At 32.5% G+C, this 18,295-nt stretch overlaps 1 protein-coding gene across 50 annotated transcripts in view; it reads right to left on the minus strand.

Annotated features, from left to right (window-relative positions):
• The window catches only part of Tnpo (transportin 1), a 69,665-nt gene that overhangs the window by 22,793 nt on the left and 28,577 nt on the right, over positions 1 to 18,295 (minus strand). For all 50 annotated transcript variants that reach the window (XM_080169519.1, XM_080169528.1, XM_080169557.1 and 47 more), the window contains exons 15-18: positions 11,915 to 11,978; positions 8,786 to 8,903; positions 2,892 to 3,039; positions 497 to 593 (exon numbers count right to left, since the gene is read on the minus strand). In XM_080169519.1, coding sequence (XP_080025645.1) covers positions 497 to 593; positions 2,892 to 3,039; positions 8,786 to 8,903; positions 11,915 to 11,978 — 427 coding nt within the window. The remainder of the gene's footprint in view (positions 1 to 496; positions 594 to 2,891; positions 3,040 to 8,785; positions 8,904 to 11,914; positions 11,979 to 18,295) is intronic.

Below are 18,295 nucleotides of genomic sequence, written 5' to 3' on the forward strand. Positions count from 1 at the left end.
ACATATTGTATGATTCTACCAATAGGACAATACTAAAGGAACATACACGAGATCTTATTGGTTGAAATTGTAGACTGTTAAGTAAGGGCATATTTTTCCCATTTCATTCGTATTATGAGTCAGCTATAAATCGTCGCATATTTAAGGATTAAGCTTTACATGGATAAAATTTTTTTTTAAATTCTGACAAAACCTATAGGTACCTATTAATTATGACCATTTTTATCAATTCTTTAAAAACGCTGCTTTCCCTAAGAGTGCCTAAACCCCACATTATTTTTTTAGGGGGAAGGGTTACATGTTTTATGCCTATTGCCTTATCCCTACAGAAGGCCTTAACTCTGTGTCTTTCCTATATTTAATACAATATAAACTTACCTGACCTAACATACACAAAAAAAAATTATGTGAAAACTTATTTTCAATCTATTTTAAAATAAGGGGGTGGGGTTTCTGAGCTCGAATAGGTGACAATGGAGACTGCAAAAATGTTTACCAATAGCATCGTAGAGAATCAAGAGGTTCTTATGCTGGTACTTGTTGAAGGCGTACACCAAGGTCTCCAGGATAAATCCAAGATACGGCACAAGTTCCTACAAAATATTTACATTCAGTTTTCTGACAATTCATGCAGCACAGCTACTTCACGAAATTCTACATAATGGAGAGTCTAATCTTATTTGATATTTGTTTTGGAGTTACTGTAATATTAAAGACTAGCGGCTACGCCCCTAGAGGCACTTGAAGAGGAGAGAGTCGAATTTAATAATTCAATTTCTTATTTTAGATTTTAAAAGAAAAATTTTAAAAAAATTTTGGGGGGGGGGCGAAAAAAAAATTCGGATCATGGAAAGAAAACAAAGTCATTCCTTAATTAGGACAGAAGTCACCTTCCTAGGAATGACATAAGTAGCTTCCCTTATGTGAGAATTTGTTAGATGAAGGGCATAACTTGTCTCCCTTAACAAAGATTTTGCAAGATGGAGGACATAAGTAGCCTCCCTTCACCAAACAAAACCTAGCTTTTTGGTCCTTAACATAGCATTTCTGTCCTTCACATAGCAAATTCTTGCAAAACATAGCAAATTCTTGCAAAACATAGCAAATTCTTGCAAAACATAGCAAATTCTTGCAAAACATAGCAAATTCTTGCAAAACATAGCAAATTCTTGCAAAACATAGCAAATTCTTGCAAAACATAGCATTTCTGTCCTTCACATAGCAAATTCTTGCAAAAAATAGCAAATTCTTGCAAAACATAGCAAATTCTTGCAAAACATAGCAAATTCTTGCAAAACATAGCAAATTCTTGCAAAACATAGCAAATTCTTGCAAAACATAGCAAATTCTTGCAAAACATAGCAAATTCTTGCAAAACATAGCAAATTCTTGCAAAACATAGCAAATTCTTGCAAAACATAGCAAATTCTTGCAAAACATAGCAAATTCTTGCAAAACATAGCATTTCTGTCCTTCACATAGCAAATTCTTGCAAAAAATAGCAAATTCTTGCAAAACATAGCAAATTCTTGCAAAACATAGCATTTCTGTCTTTCACATAGCAAATTCTTGCAAAACATAGCAAATTCTTGCAAAACATAGCATTTCTGTCTTTCACATAGCAAATTCTTGCAAAACATAGCAAATTCTTGCAAAACATAGCAAATTCTTGCAAAACATATCATTTCTGTCCTTCACATAGCAAATTCTTGCAAAACATAGCAAATTCTTGCAAAACATAGCATTTCTGTCCTTCACATTGCAAAATATTGCAAAACATAGCTTTTTGGTCCTTCACATAGCAAAATCTCACAAAACATAGGTTTTTCTGACCTTTTTCTAACAGGAGATCAGAACTAAATCAGAACACACATAACAAGAGTTTTTACATAGTACATTCAGATTATCAATTATGCATATAACTCTGCATAAATTATGATAATTTATTATTATTACCCCCCCCCCATTTAAAATTTACCCCTGCCAACAGATTTCATGGGGGGGGGGGGGTTAATTAACCTCCATGAAATCTGTTGGCAGGGGTAAATTTCAAATGGGGGGGGGGGGGGGTAATAATAATAAATTATCATAATTTATGCAGAGTTCAATGCTTAATTGATAATCTTAATGTACTATGTAAAAACTCATGTTATGTGTGTTCTGATTTAGTTCTGATCTCCTGTTAGAAAAAAGTCAGAAAAACCTATGTTTTGTGAGATTTTGCTATGTGAAGGACAGAAATACTATGTTTTGCAAGAATTTGCTATGTTTTGCAAGAATTTGCTATGTGAAGGACAGAAATGCTATGTTTTGCAAGAATTTGCTATGTTTTGCAAGATTTTGCTATGTTTTGCAAGATTTTGCTATGTTTTGCAAGATTTTGCTATGTGAAGGACAGAAATGCTATGTTTTGCAAGAATTTGCTATTTTTTGCAAGAATTTGCTATGTGAAGGACAGAAATGCTATGTTTTGCAAGAATTTGCTATGTTTTGCAAGAATTTGCTATGTTTTGCAAGAATTTGCTATGTGAAGGACAGACATGCTATGTTTTGTGAGGTTTTGCTATGTGAAGGACAGAAAAGCTAAGTTTTGCAACATGAAGGACATAAGCAGCCTTCCTAATGTAAGAATTTGTCAGACAAAGGACATAAGTCACCTCCCTTAAGTTAGATTTTGTTAGATGAAGGACATAAGTAGCCTTCCTTAGACCAATTTCCAGTGACTTCTGTCCTAATTAGGAATGACTTTGTTTTCTTTCCATGATCCAAAAATTCTTCTTCCTATCAGCGTTGATGTAAAATACGATGCGATACACAACTATTCTTCACAGTGAAAAGTAGAGAATTATAAAAAAAAGTATAGATGCACATTTATTGCACAACTATCTTACCGTGCAAGCTTCTTCCTCTAGAGTGGCGAATGCAGAGCAGGCCGCCTCCTGCACCCTTTTGTTCGGGTCCAGGATTCTCTTCAGCAGCTCAGACATCAAGGGCTTCAGGTATTGGTCGTGGGGCTGCTGGCATACCCAGTGAGAATACCTAGATACCAAGATAGATAGAAAAGACACCTAGATATATTGTGGTATTTTAGCATAACTAGATATAATAACTGGATAGCAAAAAAGTACAGAAATTAAAACAGAGAAAATAGGATATCAAGTGGTAGTTTCACAATCCATGTGAGATACTGGGAGTAGCTAGATAGAAAGGATAGAATGATAGCAAGTGAAGATATCAAGTGGTAAGTTGACAAACCAAGTGAGATACTAAGAATAGCTAGACATCAAGGTTATATAAAAAGATATCAAGGATAGAAAGTAAAGATATCTAGTGGTAGGTTGACAAACCAAGTAAGATACCTAGAGTAGCCAATTGTCAAGGATATATAGAAGGATATCAAGGATGGGAAGTAAAGATATCAATAGTGGGTTGACAAACCAAGTGAGATATCGAGAGTAGCTAGATATCAAGGATATATAGAAAAATATCAAGGACTGGAGGTAAAGATATCAAGTGGTAGGTTGACAAACCAAGTGAGATACCGAGAGTAGCTAGATATCAAGGATATATAGAAGGATATCAAGGATAGAAAGTAAAGATATCAAGTGGTAATTTGACAAACCAAGTGAGATACCGAGAGTAGCTAGATATCAAGGATAGATAGAAGGATATCAACAATAGGAGGTAAAGATATCAAGTGGTAGATTGAAAAACCTATTGAGATACTGAGAGTAGCTGGATATCAAGGATGTATAGAAGGATAGCAAGGATAGAAAGTAAAGATATCAAGTGGTAGGTTGACAAACCAAGTGATATTATCTAGATAGCAAGATGGATAGATAAAAAAGAATATGGAGTACAAGCATTAGGTAAATTATAAATCTCAGCTAATAATTTGAATTAACTATGTTTATAACATAATAGTTAAGATTTTAAAAATGCAAATTGTAACATGACGTCAACATAAACTTAGAATCCTTCATAATAATCTAAATCTTAATATGAGCATAATATTAGTATGACTAATTTGTTTTCATGTCTATTATTTTTCTTAACACCTACATGTTGTTGTTGTAGCCATGATTCTCTGAAGTTAGGACTCAGATGCACACGGAGACTGGAAGTGAGAATCCTTTGGCCAATCTTAGATTGATAAGCTTCGCGCACAGCTGATTGTATTTTATGTTACATTACAAGCTGACCCGCAATTCTCGTGGAAGCTACTCAATTATTACATCACCCTGGCCTAGAGTTTTGGCAGGTGTTCCATATTAAGCCACCCTAATTAATGGCACTCTCATACGAGGAGCATGGACGAGGGAAAGCATGGTTTGAGCTGCATGATTGGTAGAATCCTAACTTCCTACAAATCTCCCCCCTTACAACCCTAGGGCATCTTAGGGAAGGTTGTGTGATCATAATCTGACAAATTGCGACAGCATTTGTCAACCAAGTGCAAAGTCTATGTGGGGACTTGAACTCGGTTTCACCCAACCACAGCGTAGTGCGCTAACCACTACACTATGGGACACCTTTTAACACCTACATGATACATTAGCTTGATTATTCATATGATGATAACAATCATTGTTTACCTTTTGATAGGTTTTAAGATCCATATCTTATTTGAACATATAAAATTGCATAAGATAATATCTTGTTAGATAAGCGTGCAAATCAGAATTAAAAAAATAAAACTAGTGTCGAAATAACATTTAAAAGCCTACCTAATAGTCAAACATTTTTTTTACCTAACTAAAGAGTAATTTCTGCATAAAATATATCACAATTAACATGAAATTATAGAGATAAAATAATACCAGAAACTTCTTAAGTAAGAAAACTACTAGTTAAAGTTATAGACCTAACCAAAGCATTAGGATTACTAAATATGAAACACTAGATAATCCTACCTAGATAAGGTGAAAGGTCCAACAGGTGTTTGACCTAACCAAACCTTAAGGTTGCTATCTACTTGTATAAATATGAAACACAACCAGATAATCCTATCTAGATAAGGTCCAACAACAGGTGATTGACCTAACCAGACCCTTGAGGTTGTTGTCTACATCACTGTGGGCTACAATTGAATCAAGACAAAGATAAGTGCCGAGCCCTGGGACCTATGTAGGGTGAAAATATACATAAATCCTTGATGATTCCAGGTGGAGACAAAATATTTTAGCGGGGTCTTTTGTTTTTTTTCAATTTAAAGTTCTGAAAAAAAATTGAAAAAAATATGAAAATCTTTAATAAAAAACTAACAAAAAATAATTTTTAATATTTTTTTTTATTTAAAGATACAAACAACTTATATAAATACTATAAGCTTTAAAAAAATCACAATTTTCAAATTTAGACTTTCAATATAAAGATTTGTAGAAAAAACCTAACAACAAATTCTAACATATTTCTGATCAACATAGCAATAAAACGTCTTTTGCAAAATCTTTATCATCAAAAATAAATAGAACTTACTAAGGACTTTTTTTTCATTTAAACTTATACTTTTCACATTAATTAACTTTAAAGATTGATTTTTTTCAAAAGAAAGGTTGCGTGATTTTTTATTCATAATTAATTGCCTAATTTTGAGATTCAGATAAAAAACCTTACTGCTTTATATCATTGGATACTCTACTAGCAGCGGCTACGCCTCTAAAGGCATATAGGGACCCTTAGGTTGGGGGGAAGACGAACCCCCCCTTACAATTACAGTTTTTTTTTTATTAAAAAGTTAAAAACATTTATTTTGGAGAGTTGATTCTCTTGGGATAGTGATGGCACCCTTCCCCAAAATAGTAATAAACCTTACCAGGACATATAAGAAGCTACCATGTAAAGGAGAACCATATTGGTTCAGTGGTTAGTGAGATCCCTTGGTGCACAAAGACTCACACAGAACGTGTTACTTTATTATAAAGATACATATATACACAGAAACTCTACAATCAGAGTATGTCTGTTTGTTCATCCGTCTGTATAAAAACATTACAGAATATATTTATTTGGTACTAGCGGCTACGCCCCTAGAGGCCTTTAGGGGCACTTGAGAGGGGAAGAAGTGGTTGAATTCTACAACTAGATTTTTATTTTTGACTTAATAAGAAAAAGTTATTTTTTGTGGGTGAAATGAGGTCTTTTGTTAGGGGTTGATTTCTCCTAGGATGGTGGAGGTACCCTCCCAAAATAAGTTATAAACCTTCCAAGAACCAATGAGAAGCTACATAGAAAAAAAAGAACCATTGATCATTGTTAATTACTATTCAGGGATCTAAAGGGATAAGACAATGACCGCTAAATTGATTTACATTCCCAAATATGATACATGGATAACCCTTCTGTATGTTTCAGTTAATGGTTGAAATGTTGGGCACTTAATTTAATAATCCAACCAAACAAAAATCGCAACAGGTCCCCTAAGTAGTTAAGCCAACGAATAACAAATTCTTATATTAAACTATGGGGACTAGTCTAATAAACAGCCCATTGTCCCATCTCGCTCTGATTAATATATTTTTGTATCTGTATGTTACACTTGCTATTTTCTTTATTTGTATTCTTTTAAACTTAAGAGCTTCACTAATTATGGATGTTGTCTTTTTCCCTTGTTAAATTCAATTACCTAATTCTGGATATTCTTTGAGGTTGATAATTACAATTATATTTTATTAAATGGAAAAAGAACAATTTAATCATAATTCAAGATAAAAATTATTTTGTCACTAGCGGTTTTGCCCCTAGAGGCATCTAGGGGCCCTTGATAAGTGGGGGGAAGTTGACCCCTCCCCTACTTTCAGTTTTAGTATGTAAAAGAAAAAGTTTTTTTTTAAATGTTGGGTAGGAACTAAACTCAAAACTTCTCAGGACCATGAAAAACTTGAACCAAGAAGAACTATATCAGTTAAGCGGTTACAAAGAATCTTCGTTACCGACAGACACCCTCACACACATACACACACACACAAACAGACAGACACAGAAACTGTTACTTTTATATAAGGATTAATAGACACTAAACTACTTCTTAATATGTTGATCCTATTATCAGTAAAAAAGATAGGTCAATAAAGAAGAACCAAATTGGTCCAGCGGTTAGCAAGAACTTTAGGCACAGACAGAAAAAACACACGGACATCCTATCTTTTTTATACAGGGATATAACTTTTAAACGATAGGAAAATTTTTTTTTTCCCAGATGATATTTCTCTCCCTGCTTTAAAGCACTATTTATGATACAAAATAGATTGATGTCTGTTTGTCCATCTTTCTGATGCTTAAGAACTGATATGGTTCTTTTTTTACTTTACTATGTAGCTTCTCATTGGTCCTTGGAAGGTTTATAACTTTTTTTGAGAAAGAGAAGAGAAATCGCCCCTTAAAAAAGGACCACAACACACAAAATTTTTTTTCTTTTTAAGCCTAAAATAAAAATATAGTTGTTGAATTAAATATAGCAAAATAAATATATTCTGTATTATTTTTATACAGACGGATGAACAAACAGACATACTCTGATTGTAGAGTTTCTGTGTATATATGTATCTTTATAATAAATTAACAGGTTCTATGTGAGTCTTTGTGAACTATGGTTCTCCTTTACATGGTAGCTTTTCATATGTCCTGGTAAGGTTTATAACTATTTTAGGAAAGGGTACCATCACTATCCCAAGAGAATCAAAATAAATGTTTTTGACTTATTCTTTAAAAAAAACTGTAATTGTAAGGGGGGTTCAACTTCCCCCCCAACCCAAGGGCCTCATATGCCTCTAGAGGCATAGCCGCTGCTAGAAGATTATCCATTAATATAAAGTAGTAAAGTTTTTTATCTGAATCTCAAAATTAGGCAATTAATTATGAATAAAAAAATCACGCAACCTTTCTTTTAAAAAAATCAATCTTTAAAGTTATATAATGTGAAAAGTATAAGTTTAAATGGAAAAAAATCTTTAGTAAGTGCTATTTATTTTTGATGATAAAGATTTTGCAAAAGACGTTTTATTGCTATGTTGATCAGAAATATGTTAGAATTTGTTGTTAGGTTTTTTCTACAAATCTTTATATTGAAAGTCTAAATTTGAAAATTGTGATTTTTTTAAAGCTTATAGTATTTATATAAGTTGTTTGTATCTTTAAATATAAAAAAATATTAAAAATTATTTTTTGTTTGTTTTTTATTAAAGATTTTCATATTTTTTTCAATTTTTTTTCAGAACTTTAAATTGAAAAAAAAACCAAAAGACCCCGCTAAAATATTTTGTCTCCACCTGGAATCATCAAGGATTTATGTATATTTTCACCCTACATAGGTCCCAGGGCTCGGCACTTACTTTTGTCTTGATTCAATTGTAGCCCACAGTGACATGTATAAATATGAAACACAACCAGATAAACCTACCTAGATAAAGCCCAACAGGTGATTGACCTAACCAGACCCTTGAGGTTGCTATCTACATGTAGAAATATGAAACACAACCAGATAAACCTACCTAGATAAAGCCCAACAGGTGATTGACCTAACCAGACCCTTAAGGTTGCTGTCTACATGTATAAGTATGAAACACAACCAGATAAACCTACCTAGATAAGGTCCAACAGGTGATTGATCTAACCAGACCCTTGAGGTTGGTTGATATTACTAATAAATATATGATGAAATCACTCGAAAATCCTACCTAGATAAGCCAAGGTCTTACAGGTGATTGACCTAACCAAAACCTTGGGGTTGCTTAAATAGTTGATATTACTAATAAAAACATGATGAAATACAACTCGAAAATCCTACCTAGATAAGGTCCAACAGGTGATGGACCTAACCAAAGCCTTGGGGTTGCTCAAACAGTTGATGAGAAATGGAATTAGTTCTGGTAAATGTTGGATCATTCCTCCCATGCATCCTTCAGCTGAAATAGAGAAGATATTTATCGCATCGTATCAACAACTTTTTGTAGCCGATATTAAAATAAAATAATAGCAGTTTTGCCATTTTTTGGCTATCTTAAGAGCAAATTAGTCACGAAACCTATCTCCACATAATACTTGTTGTCGCTCAAAAATCCTTATCAAACGGTTCTAGCCGGTAGCTGTTGTTACTAGAAAAAACAGTTATTGCTGTTATTTAACATGAATTAAACCAAAAATATGTTTGAAGAAGTTGATTCCCACGTAATTAATGATGAATTTGCCCTAAAAATAGGCAAAAAACGGATAAACGGCTGAGCTGCCAGCCGTTACTTTTCCAAGTTTTTGTTCGATTTAGGGAAAATAGACCTACCAAGGATTACTCATGAAAAATTCGAATTCTAAGTGCCATTTAATCATTGATTACGAGATGGTTGCATTACCCCCCCCCCCCCCTTATACGTAAAATCCTGTTTGAGGGATATTTTTATCAAAAAAGAGTTCCTATTATAAAAAGTTAACTATATAACATACCTAAAAAATGTACTTTTTCAATTTGGAATTGTTTTACCTATTTGATTACTGTTTTTATCATTGTTCTAGGAATAAAAACCCATTTTATAGTACCTTTCTTTATTTCTTTACAGGACAAAGACAATTGCGCGCTATTTCAAAAACTTGATATTTATTTAAGTAAAGTTTAACAGTACTTCACAGTATAATTTAAACATAACATTGATCTGTTTTTAGTCATAACATTCATTTGTTTAGAGAATATACAAGATACATACCAAGACTAAATACAGACATCAAATAAATGTTAAAATAAGAATTGCCACATATGTAAAAGCAAGAGACAATTAATAAAATGACAGTGGGTCATTTTTTCGAGTACTTTCCGTCAGAGATGGGAAAAAAACAGGTTTTTTTTTAAAAAAGATCAAACCAGTGTGGTTTATTTGGTTTAAACCGGTTTTTATTTGTTTTTATTAATAAAAACCAGGTTTTTTTGTTTTTTTTAAATAATTTTTTTGTTTTTTTTCAATAATATCCAAATTAAAGTATTCTAATTTAGTATAAAGGGGTAGTTTCACGAAATGCATTTGAACTTAATTTAGTGAACCGCATATTTTATCCTGGTTAAATGGTTAAACTACATTTATATGGCATATATTTGAAAAAATTTCAATTTTCTACCACATAGTTTTTGAAATATCAAAACTTGAAAATCGTCTTTTTAAATTTCATATATCACAAAAAGACAATTTTCAGGTCTTGATATTTTAAAAACTACGTGGTAGAAAATTGAATTTATTTCAAATATATGCTATTTAAATGTAGTTTACCCCATTAACTAAGAAAAAATATGCGGTTCACTAAATTAAGTTAAAATGCATTTCGTGAAACTACCCCTTTAGTATAAAGATTTAAACTATTAAAAGAATTTTGAATTAGGTATTTATGTTTTTGACTGTATTTTTTACATTATAAAAATACTAGCGACTAGGCCCCTAGAGGCCTCTATGGGCACTTGAGGAGGAGAGAGTCGAATTTAATAATTGAATTTTTTATTTTATATTTTGTAAGAAAAAGTAAAAAAAAAATTTTTTTGGGGGGGCGAACATTTTTTTTTTTTGGGGGGGGGGGGGGGTTGCCCCCCCCCCCCTCATTTTTAAATTTAGTTAAAAAGTTTTTAAAAAAATTTTTTCGGAGGGGGGGTTGGGGGTGTCTCACCCCCAAAGAAAATAGTTATAAACCTTCCCGGGACCTATGAGAAGCCACCCTGTTAAGGAGAACCCAATCGGTTCAGCGGTTAGCGAGATCCTTTGGTACAAACATACAAACACACATACAAACATCCTGTTACTTTATTATAAGGATATAACTGGAAAGATAGGCCTTTGTATTAAAAAAACCATTTAAACCATCCCACCTTGGTTTTTTTGGTTTTTTTAGCTTTTTTTTTTTGGTTTAAACCACTTGATTAAAACCACGTGGTTTTTATTTTGCCATCCCTGCTTTCCGCAAAGTTGTGTGTAACCGTTTAGTCAAATGCACTTATCAAGTCAAACTGTTCTTAATAAGTGCGCAATTGAGTCTCCATTTTAGGGAAGCTTTAGGGATGGTTTTAGGCTAATTTTCTGCATCTACCCTTTAGAATAAAGTGCAACTAGAATTAGATGCTATATTGCTACAGTAAATGTAGATGATGCTCTAAATATAGAGAATCTGTGCTGCAAAAAATTTATTTATGATAAAATGCGAAGTGTACTTAAACTTCCATTATCAATAATCTTTCATAATAGGAGTATTTTTCTATTTCTAACAAGGTCAATACTGTTCAAAAAGTAGCGAGGCAAACAGAAAAACAAAAACCAAGGAAGGCGGGGACACAAGACAGTAGGAACAAATTATGTTTTTAATCAAAGTTTTATAAACACGTTCTTTTATACGTTGTCTTTAAAAATTTTGGGTACTTTCATCAAATCCCAAAAGTGGAGGCGGACACTTTTTGAAACCAAACCTAAATCTCAAAGGATCAACAAAAATAAGTGTTACAGCACTGAAATTTACAGCTGCTTCAATGTAGAGGCGGCGGAAGCGAAGATTTTGCCGTAAACAGCCGTTTTACGCCGATTTCTTTGTCTTTTCTCGCCACATTAGACGGTTTTTTACTGAAATGTAAGGTAACAATCATGAGCATAACCTACTATTCCTGACATACTGAAAATCCCTAGTTTAAGAATGTCACAAAAAATTGGAAATTAATAAACACTCTAAATAATTGGAAATATTTACAGTACATGCATATTATTTTCATTAGGTATCATTAAAATATAGAAGATTTAACTATTAACAACGTGAGTAAGTGATCTTAGAACCTTTGATTTTATGATCTCTTAACTAAGTTACATGCTAAACTACAGTAGCTTGCGCTCTAGAATGCTGAAAAATGGACATAAAGACATGTCTTACTCTAGAGTATTGTAAGCTTGAAATAAAAGATTCTTACCGATAGCTCCAAGAGCTAAGATTCCAGATTCTTTGATTTCCCATTCATCGTGGAACAAAGTTTCCTTAAAATAAAAAAATATTAATTAGGTAAAAATTACGAAGATTTTTTAAAATTAGTCCTTGGAGATTTTGGATTCTAAAATAAAGAAACGATAATCTAAGAAACTCTTTCTATATAAAAAAGTAACAGTATGTCTGTCTTATATCTGTGCGTTTCTAGCGAAATATATATCCATAAAAGTAAAGCTTCTTATATGGAGTGGGGACAAAACACCTAATTTAAAAATGCCTAACTAAAAATGCCTAACTAAAAACACCTAAGTTTAAAAATACCTAATGTTAAAAACACCTACGTTAAAAACACCTAATTTATAAATGCCTAATTTATAAATGCCTAATTTGAAACCGCCTAACTAAAAATGCCTAACTAAAAATACCTAATTTTAAAAATGTCTAATTTTAAAAACGCCTAATTTAAAAATACCTAATTCTAAACTATCTAAATGCCTAATTTAACAATGCCTAATTCTAAAATATCTATATTTTTTTCACTAAAATACTTAAAATTTTGATAACATTAATCCAATTGGCTGAAGGATCTCGATAGTCATTGAACCAATATGGTTCATCTTTACAATGGAGCTTTCCGTAGTTCGTTTATAACGCTTTTGGGGGAGGTTACCAACACCTTCCAATGAGAAATCGCCCTTTCAAAAATTCCCCCCCTCCCCCTGTTTTTTATATTTCTTTAATCTTTCTTTATAAAACTAGAACTAAAATGGGGGATGGTCAGGTCAACTATCACCCCCAAAGAAAGCGACGCTACGGCTACTTAGGTTAGGTAAGAAACCAATAAAAATTAAAATTCATTTTCTTTGTCCTGCAACCTTTAATTTTACTAACTAATTTATTTCTCATGTGCAGGGTTGGCAGACAAAAAACCCACCCCAAAACCCACCTGTTTTTTTTTGCCCTTTAACCCACCTAAAAAAACCAAGGAGTTTTAGGTTTTTGGGTTTTTTTCCAAAACAGCAAAAATTGTTTAAAAAATCATTTTATTTTTCATTATTTATAAAAAAATATATTTTCATTGACCACTTGCATGTATTTAACAAAGGAATTACTCAATTATGTCCTAGCATGTTTCTAAATATTAAAATAATGGACCTAATTGGAATCATGGCACAGTGGTTTTCTTTTTATTTTTATAGTAGCTATTAATAGAGTATTATAGGTTAGGTTAGTTAAGAGGTAATGATTACCCCGCAGGGGTAGAAATAAGAGAAAAGCTACTGTGAAAATACTATGAAACTTGCTGCGCCATAGAAAGACTCATCTATCATATATTATACTAATGGCTTCGCCCCTCACATCTATGGGCTTTACCCCAATAGGCAATTAAAAAAAGAAATATTTTTTGCAACCTTTTCAATTAACTGCCTTAAGCAAAATTAAGGGATTTTTTTTGTTTTTTGGGGGGCGGTTGGGGGTCATTTTCCTTTCCTCAAGAAAATAGCTTAAAGAAAAGTAGAATCCAACCGGTTCAGTGGTTACTGGCATCTTGAGGGACAAGAATCAAGCTACTTTGTATTATAGATAATTAAATATCTTATATTATTCTAGCTTTTACAGTAAAAAAAACAAAACCCCCAAAATACCCCCAAAACTCGGGTAAAACCCCTATTACCCACGGCCCTGGGGTATTTTTAAAAAACCGGGTTTTGCACAACCCTGCTCATGTGAGGTGCCACAAACAAATCATACAATTTTATTTTTAAAAGTGAAGCTTTTCTATAATTAGGGTCGGTCCGTCCGTACGTACGTCCAGTTTTCTATTTCAAACTATATTTTGAAATTTTGGAGGGGGGTCGTAACCCCCCCCTCAGACTTATGAATTCCCCTCCGCACAGCAATCGCTCCTAGAGGACTCTAGGGGGCGTAGCCGCCGGTTTAATATATTCAACAACAGTTTTAAGATATGCTTAGAATTAGGTTTTTTTAAATTAGGTTTTTTTAAATTAGGTATTTTTAAACTTAGGTATTTATAGTTAGGTGTTTATAAAATTAGACATTTTTAGAATTAGGTGTTTTGTCACATTAGGCATTTTTAAAATTAGGTATTTTCAAATTAGACATTTTTAAATTAGGTATTTATAAATTAGGTGTTTTGTCACATTAGACATTTATAAAATTAGGCATTTTTAAATTAGGTATTTTTAAATTATATGACCCCGCCCCCCAAGAATTTTTTTCCTTCAAGTCAAACATTAAATGTTGAGACAAATGTATCATTATTTGCAGGTCATCAAAACGCCAGCAGAATAGATATACAATATACCATCAAAACAATTTCCATGGATTAAAATTGAAGAAAAGTATAGGAGTTTTTCTCAGAAAAGCTACTCTTAAAATTATTACGTAGGTATTTATTTCGGTTATTTCGAAAATCCTAAATAATATTGAGTTACAGGAAAAATCCATATTTCCATATTTTTCGAGCAAAGGAAACAGGCAGTTTCCCTTAAACTGAAAGTGGATCACTAAAATAGATATTTTACTTGGATCTTACACCAGATTTTCAGATTCTAATAAAGTGACTTGCAGCGGGCTTAAATGACAATACCCCCCAACCAACCCCTTTAACCAATCACCTCCCTTTCAACTGGATGAACAAACTAACCAATAAATGAGGTATATGTTAGCAAGCTAAATTGACTACAATTTTTCCCCTGTCATAATATTCACGTATATTCTACATCCATTATCACAAACAAACAATTACAAAGTATTATTTATAAATATTTTGAGCTTTGGTGTGAGGCATCTGAAAGTCCCGAAGGGTTAGAGGTCCATACAAATGATAAAGGACCTCAGGGGGAGAGGGATATAGTCCACAATTCGGATGGAGGGGTTTAACCGGAATACATTTTAAAAGGGAAATGAAAATATAATTATGTATTTGTATTCCTCATCTATTTTTGGAATTCATATTTATGCTAGAGTTTTATATTTCATAAAGCGAAGAGCAACAACAACCCTAAGAAATAAAATGGTTTAAATGGCATAAGTACAGATCATTTCCATGTTAAACATGTTTTAAATTAAAATAACAATTTTGGTTTTACCAGGGAGGGACGGCTGTTTGTTTATTACACATTTTCATATTTGTTGCCTTAACAACTTTGGGGACTTTAAGTTAATTTTAGGTTAATGAATTTGCGTGTCTTAACGTGTCAACTAGTAATTGTAATCTAGAAAAGGGGTAATTTTGTGTATCATCATTGGGTATGTATATCAATTTACATCATCAAATTAGCTTATTTCTTGATATTCATTATATCATTTACGTAAAACATTCTAAAGAACAGAAATATGTTGCGAAAATATTTATTTCTATGTATATATGAATGTACATTGTACAATTCAGTATTCATAAATAAATCTATAATACAAAGTAGAACGATGTCGATTGGGCTCTACTCTTCAATGATTATACCTACTGGTAATGTGATGGTTTTTAACTATTTTCGTGGGGGTATGGACACCCCCAACCCCCCCCCCCAAAATGAAAACTACCCCCCTTTCTTTTTAAAACTAAACTTAAGAAAGGGGGGTCGACTACACTCCCCCCCCAAAATAAATCACCCCCTCAAATTTTTTTTACTTTTACTTGGGGGGCAAAGCCTCTAGGCTAGGGGCGAAGCCGCTAGTATAATATATTTCAAAACAGACAATACTTATAATCTTTAGAAGCGCAACTACTCTTTTAACTAGAAACCATCCGTCTGTTCACCGCACCAAAGTTAAATAATATTCTAAAGGGATGTATTATTGGTAAAGTTTTAAAACAACGTGATCTTATTCGTTAGCTCAAAAACTTTTAGAACTTTTAATTCAATTTTAATTGGTTGGGTTAAAAGTAGTAGCGTCCAAACTATTCAACATTGAAATAATTTTAATTGGCAGAAAAGGTATCAATTTATTGACCATTGTCTTATACATTAAGACCCGTTAAAGTATTGTTAAAGAAAAATTGTTAAAAATTCAATAAGATATATCATATCTAATAGGATAAGTTGGGTTAATTAAGGTTTACCATAGCCTTCACTTGAGAGAAAGATTTTAACCAAAATGAACCTATTCCTGCTTTTCTGCTAAATCTCGTGTAATCTAACAACTTGTGAAACAACTAGTTTTATGCTTCTCAATACAAGATTAAGGACAGAGAATAAACCAAAGGGCGCTTTCCCTCAAAGTACCTATCGAGCTCTGAACCCCCCCCCCCCGTTTTTTAATGAAATAAATTTAAAAAGAGGGAGGTAAATTCTTTCCATATGCCTAACCCCTGCGGGAACATATACCTGTGGTGACCTATCCCTAAGTGGCTAAAAACTACCCAATATAACCTAAAGTAATAAACAAACCGAAAAACTACCTCCTCATCTTTCTTATTAATTTATTTCTACTAAGGTTGGAGTGGGGGGCCGGGGAGGGAGGAGGATGTTTCTGTGCTCGACAAGGTAATTTTAGGGAAAACACCACGAATAACTTTCATTTATATTTGTTACAATTAAATTCTAATTATAAATGAGAATTCCAGAGACATAAGAAGGAAACTGGGTTTTTGTCCAACAAAAAAAAAGAATGTTCGAAATGATGCATTATTCTTGTAAATATCAAAATTCAATATTGTAAGTAAAATGTATGCGTTCAAATACTTAGGAAGTTTATATGCGAGGTAAGAGAAATTTACCTCTTCAATAGAACTCGTGTAAAAACACGTTGAATTGTTTTTTTTCTTTGTACACAAAATATTCAAAGATTTTTTATTAGCTATATAAACAATAAAACAAGTTTGCAAGAACTGTTGTATAGAATTGAAATCAATAGATAATATTAATTTAATTTTTACTAGTGGCTGTGCCCCTAGCCTGTAGGGACTAGGGTTGGCAATCTGTCTAATGTTTGGACCGGATTCGGGTTCTTGCAAGAATCCGTCCAAAAATAAAACGGATTCTCTGCGGATTCCCTATTCTTATTTTTTGACGTATTACGGGTTCTAGCAATATTTTAAAAGGCTTTAAAAAAAATTAAGGAATTTTTTTTACCGGGTACTGGGAAGAATCTAAAGCTGCGTTTTTTCATATTTTCAAAGTATCTTTTCTCCTTTCTAGACCCTACAGCGGCCAAAATAACTTTGTTAAAACTTTAAAAATATTTTTTCGAACTAAAAAAAAACTCAAGACGCTAATTTTAGCCTAACAATTAAAAATCCGAATCCGCTATTAAAAGACAGATTCCGGATTCTGGATTCGGATTGCCAACCCTACTAGGGACACAAACTTAACCCCTGGAATCAATTGATCCTAACGGAAATAATAATTAAGTTTATTATCACTTTACTTAATAGGATAAATAAGGGGCGACTATTGTAGTTAAAATTCGTCATTTTATGTTGTAAAATATTTTCCTATGACATATTTATTAAAACAAAATATCTCATGTTACTCCTAGTTATCTTATTATATGTAAATTAATGTGTAAACGGATCAACACAACATATCAAAGTGCACAATATACATGAATGTATAACATATATCAAACGCTTTGAATTAGTCTAATTGACATTAATTAAGCCAGATTCATTTAGGGAAAGAGGCATGAGAAATTAAAAGAAATTTTTAGGTTGTAATGTTTGAACCTTACGATTTTAAGGAACAGGAAATTAGGCTGTTAATAACACTAGTACCCAAAGTTTTATAAAAACGTTATCTTATTAGTTGACTTAAAAACTTTGGGTACTATTGCTGAATTTGATTGGTTAGTGCAAAATTAGTAGGATTTAAACGTTTCAGTCAATAGTTTTTATATAAAAAAAGAGGGTAATCTTGTATATTATCATTGAGGATGTAAATAAATTTTTTCTTCATTGTCATCCCTTTTCTTAATATCTCTCGGTAGTAAAACAGGGTATTGATGGCCTTTCCTATTTTTGTTAAGGTTATTCTTCACATGCAATAAATTAATGAATATATGTTCTTTTCCCAGTCTACATAATTAAATTTGGCTCCACCAGTTTAAAAAGTCTTGCATAAGATAATGCAACTCTTTTTTTCCCCACATCAAACACGAGATTAAACCACAACAAGGATCACAATATCCACACACACACACACAAACACAAAAAAAAAACATTTTTGCCTCGCAGACTGAACGTGCAATACTAATTAAGGGGGGCAAAACTTTAATTTTTGTCTCATCACTAGTAAAACCCAACAGACACCATGCATGAACTTAGTCTTGAATTTCTAATTGAGCATGGTATTGAACTTATTATGAGCCAAATCATGCACCTTACATAACAGTATAAATTACCATT

Source organism: Acartia tonsa, chromosome 8 (assembly GCF_053477335.1).
Source record: "Acartia tonsa isolate MP-2025a chromosome 8, ASM5347733v1, whole genome shotgun sequence".
NCBI classification, from domain to species: Eukaryota; Metazoa; Arthropoda; class Copepoda; order Calanoida; family Acartiidae; genus Acartia; species Acartia tonsa.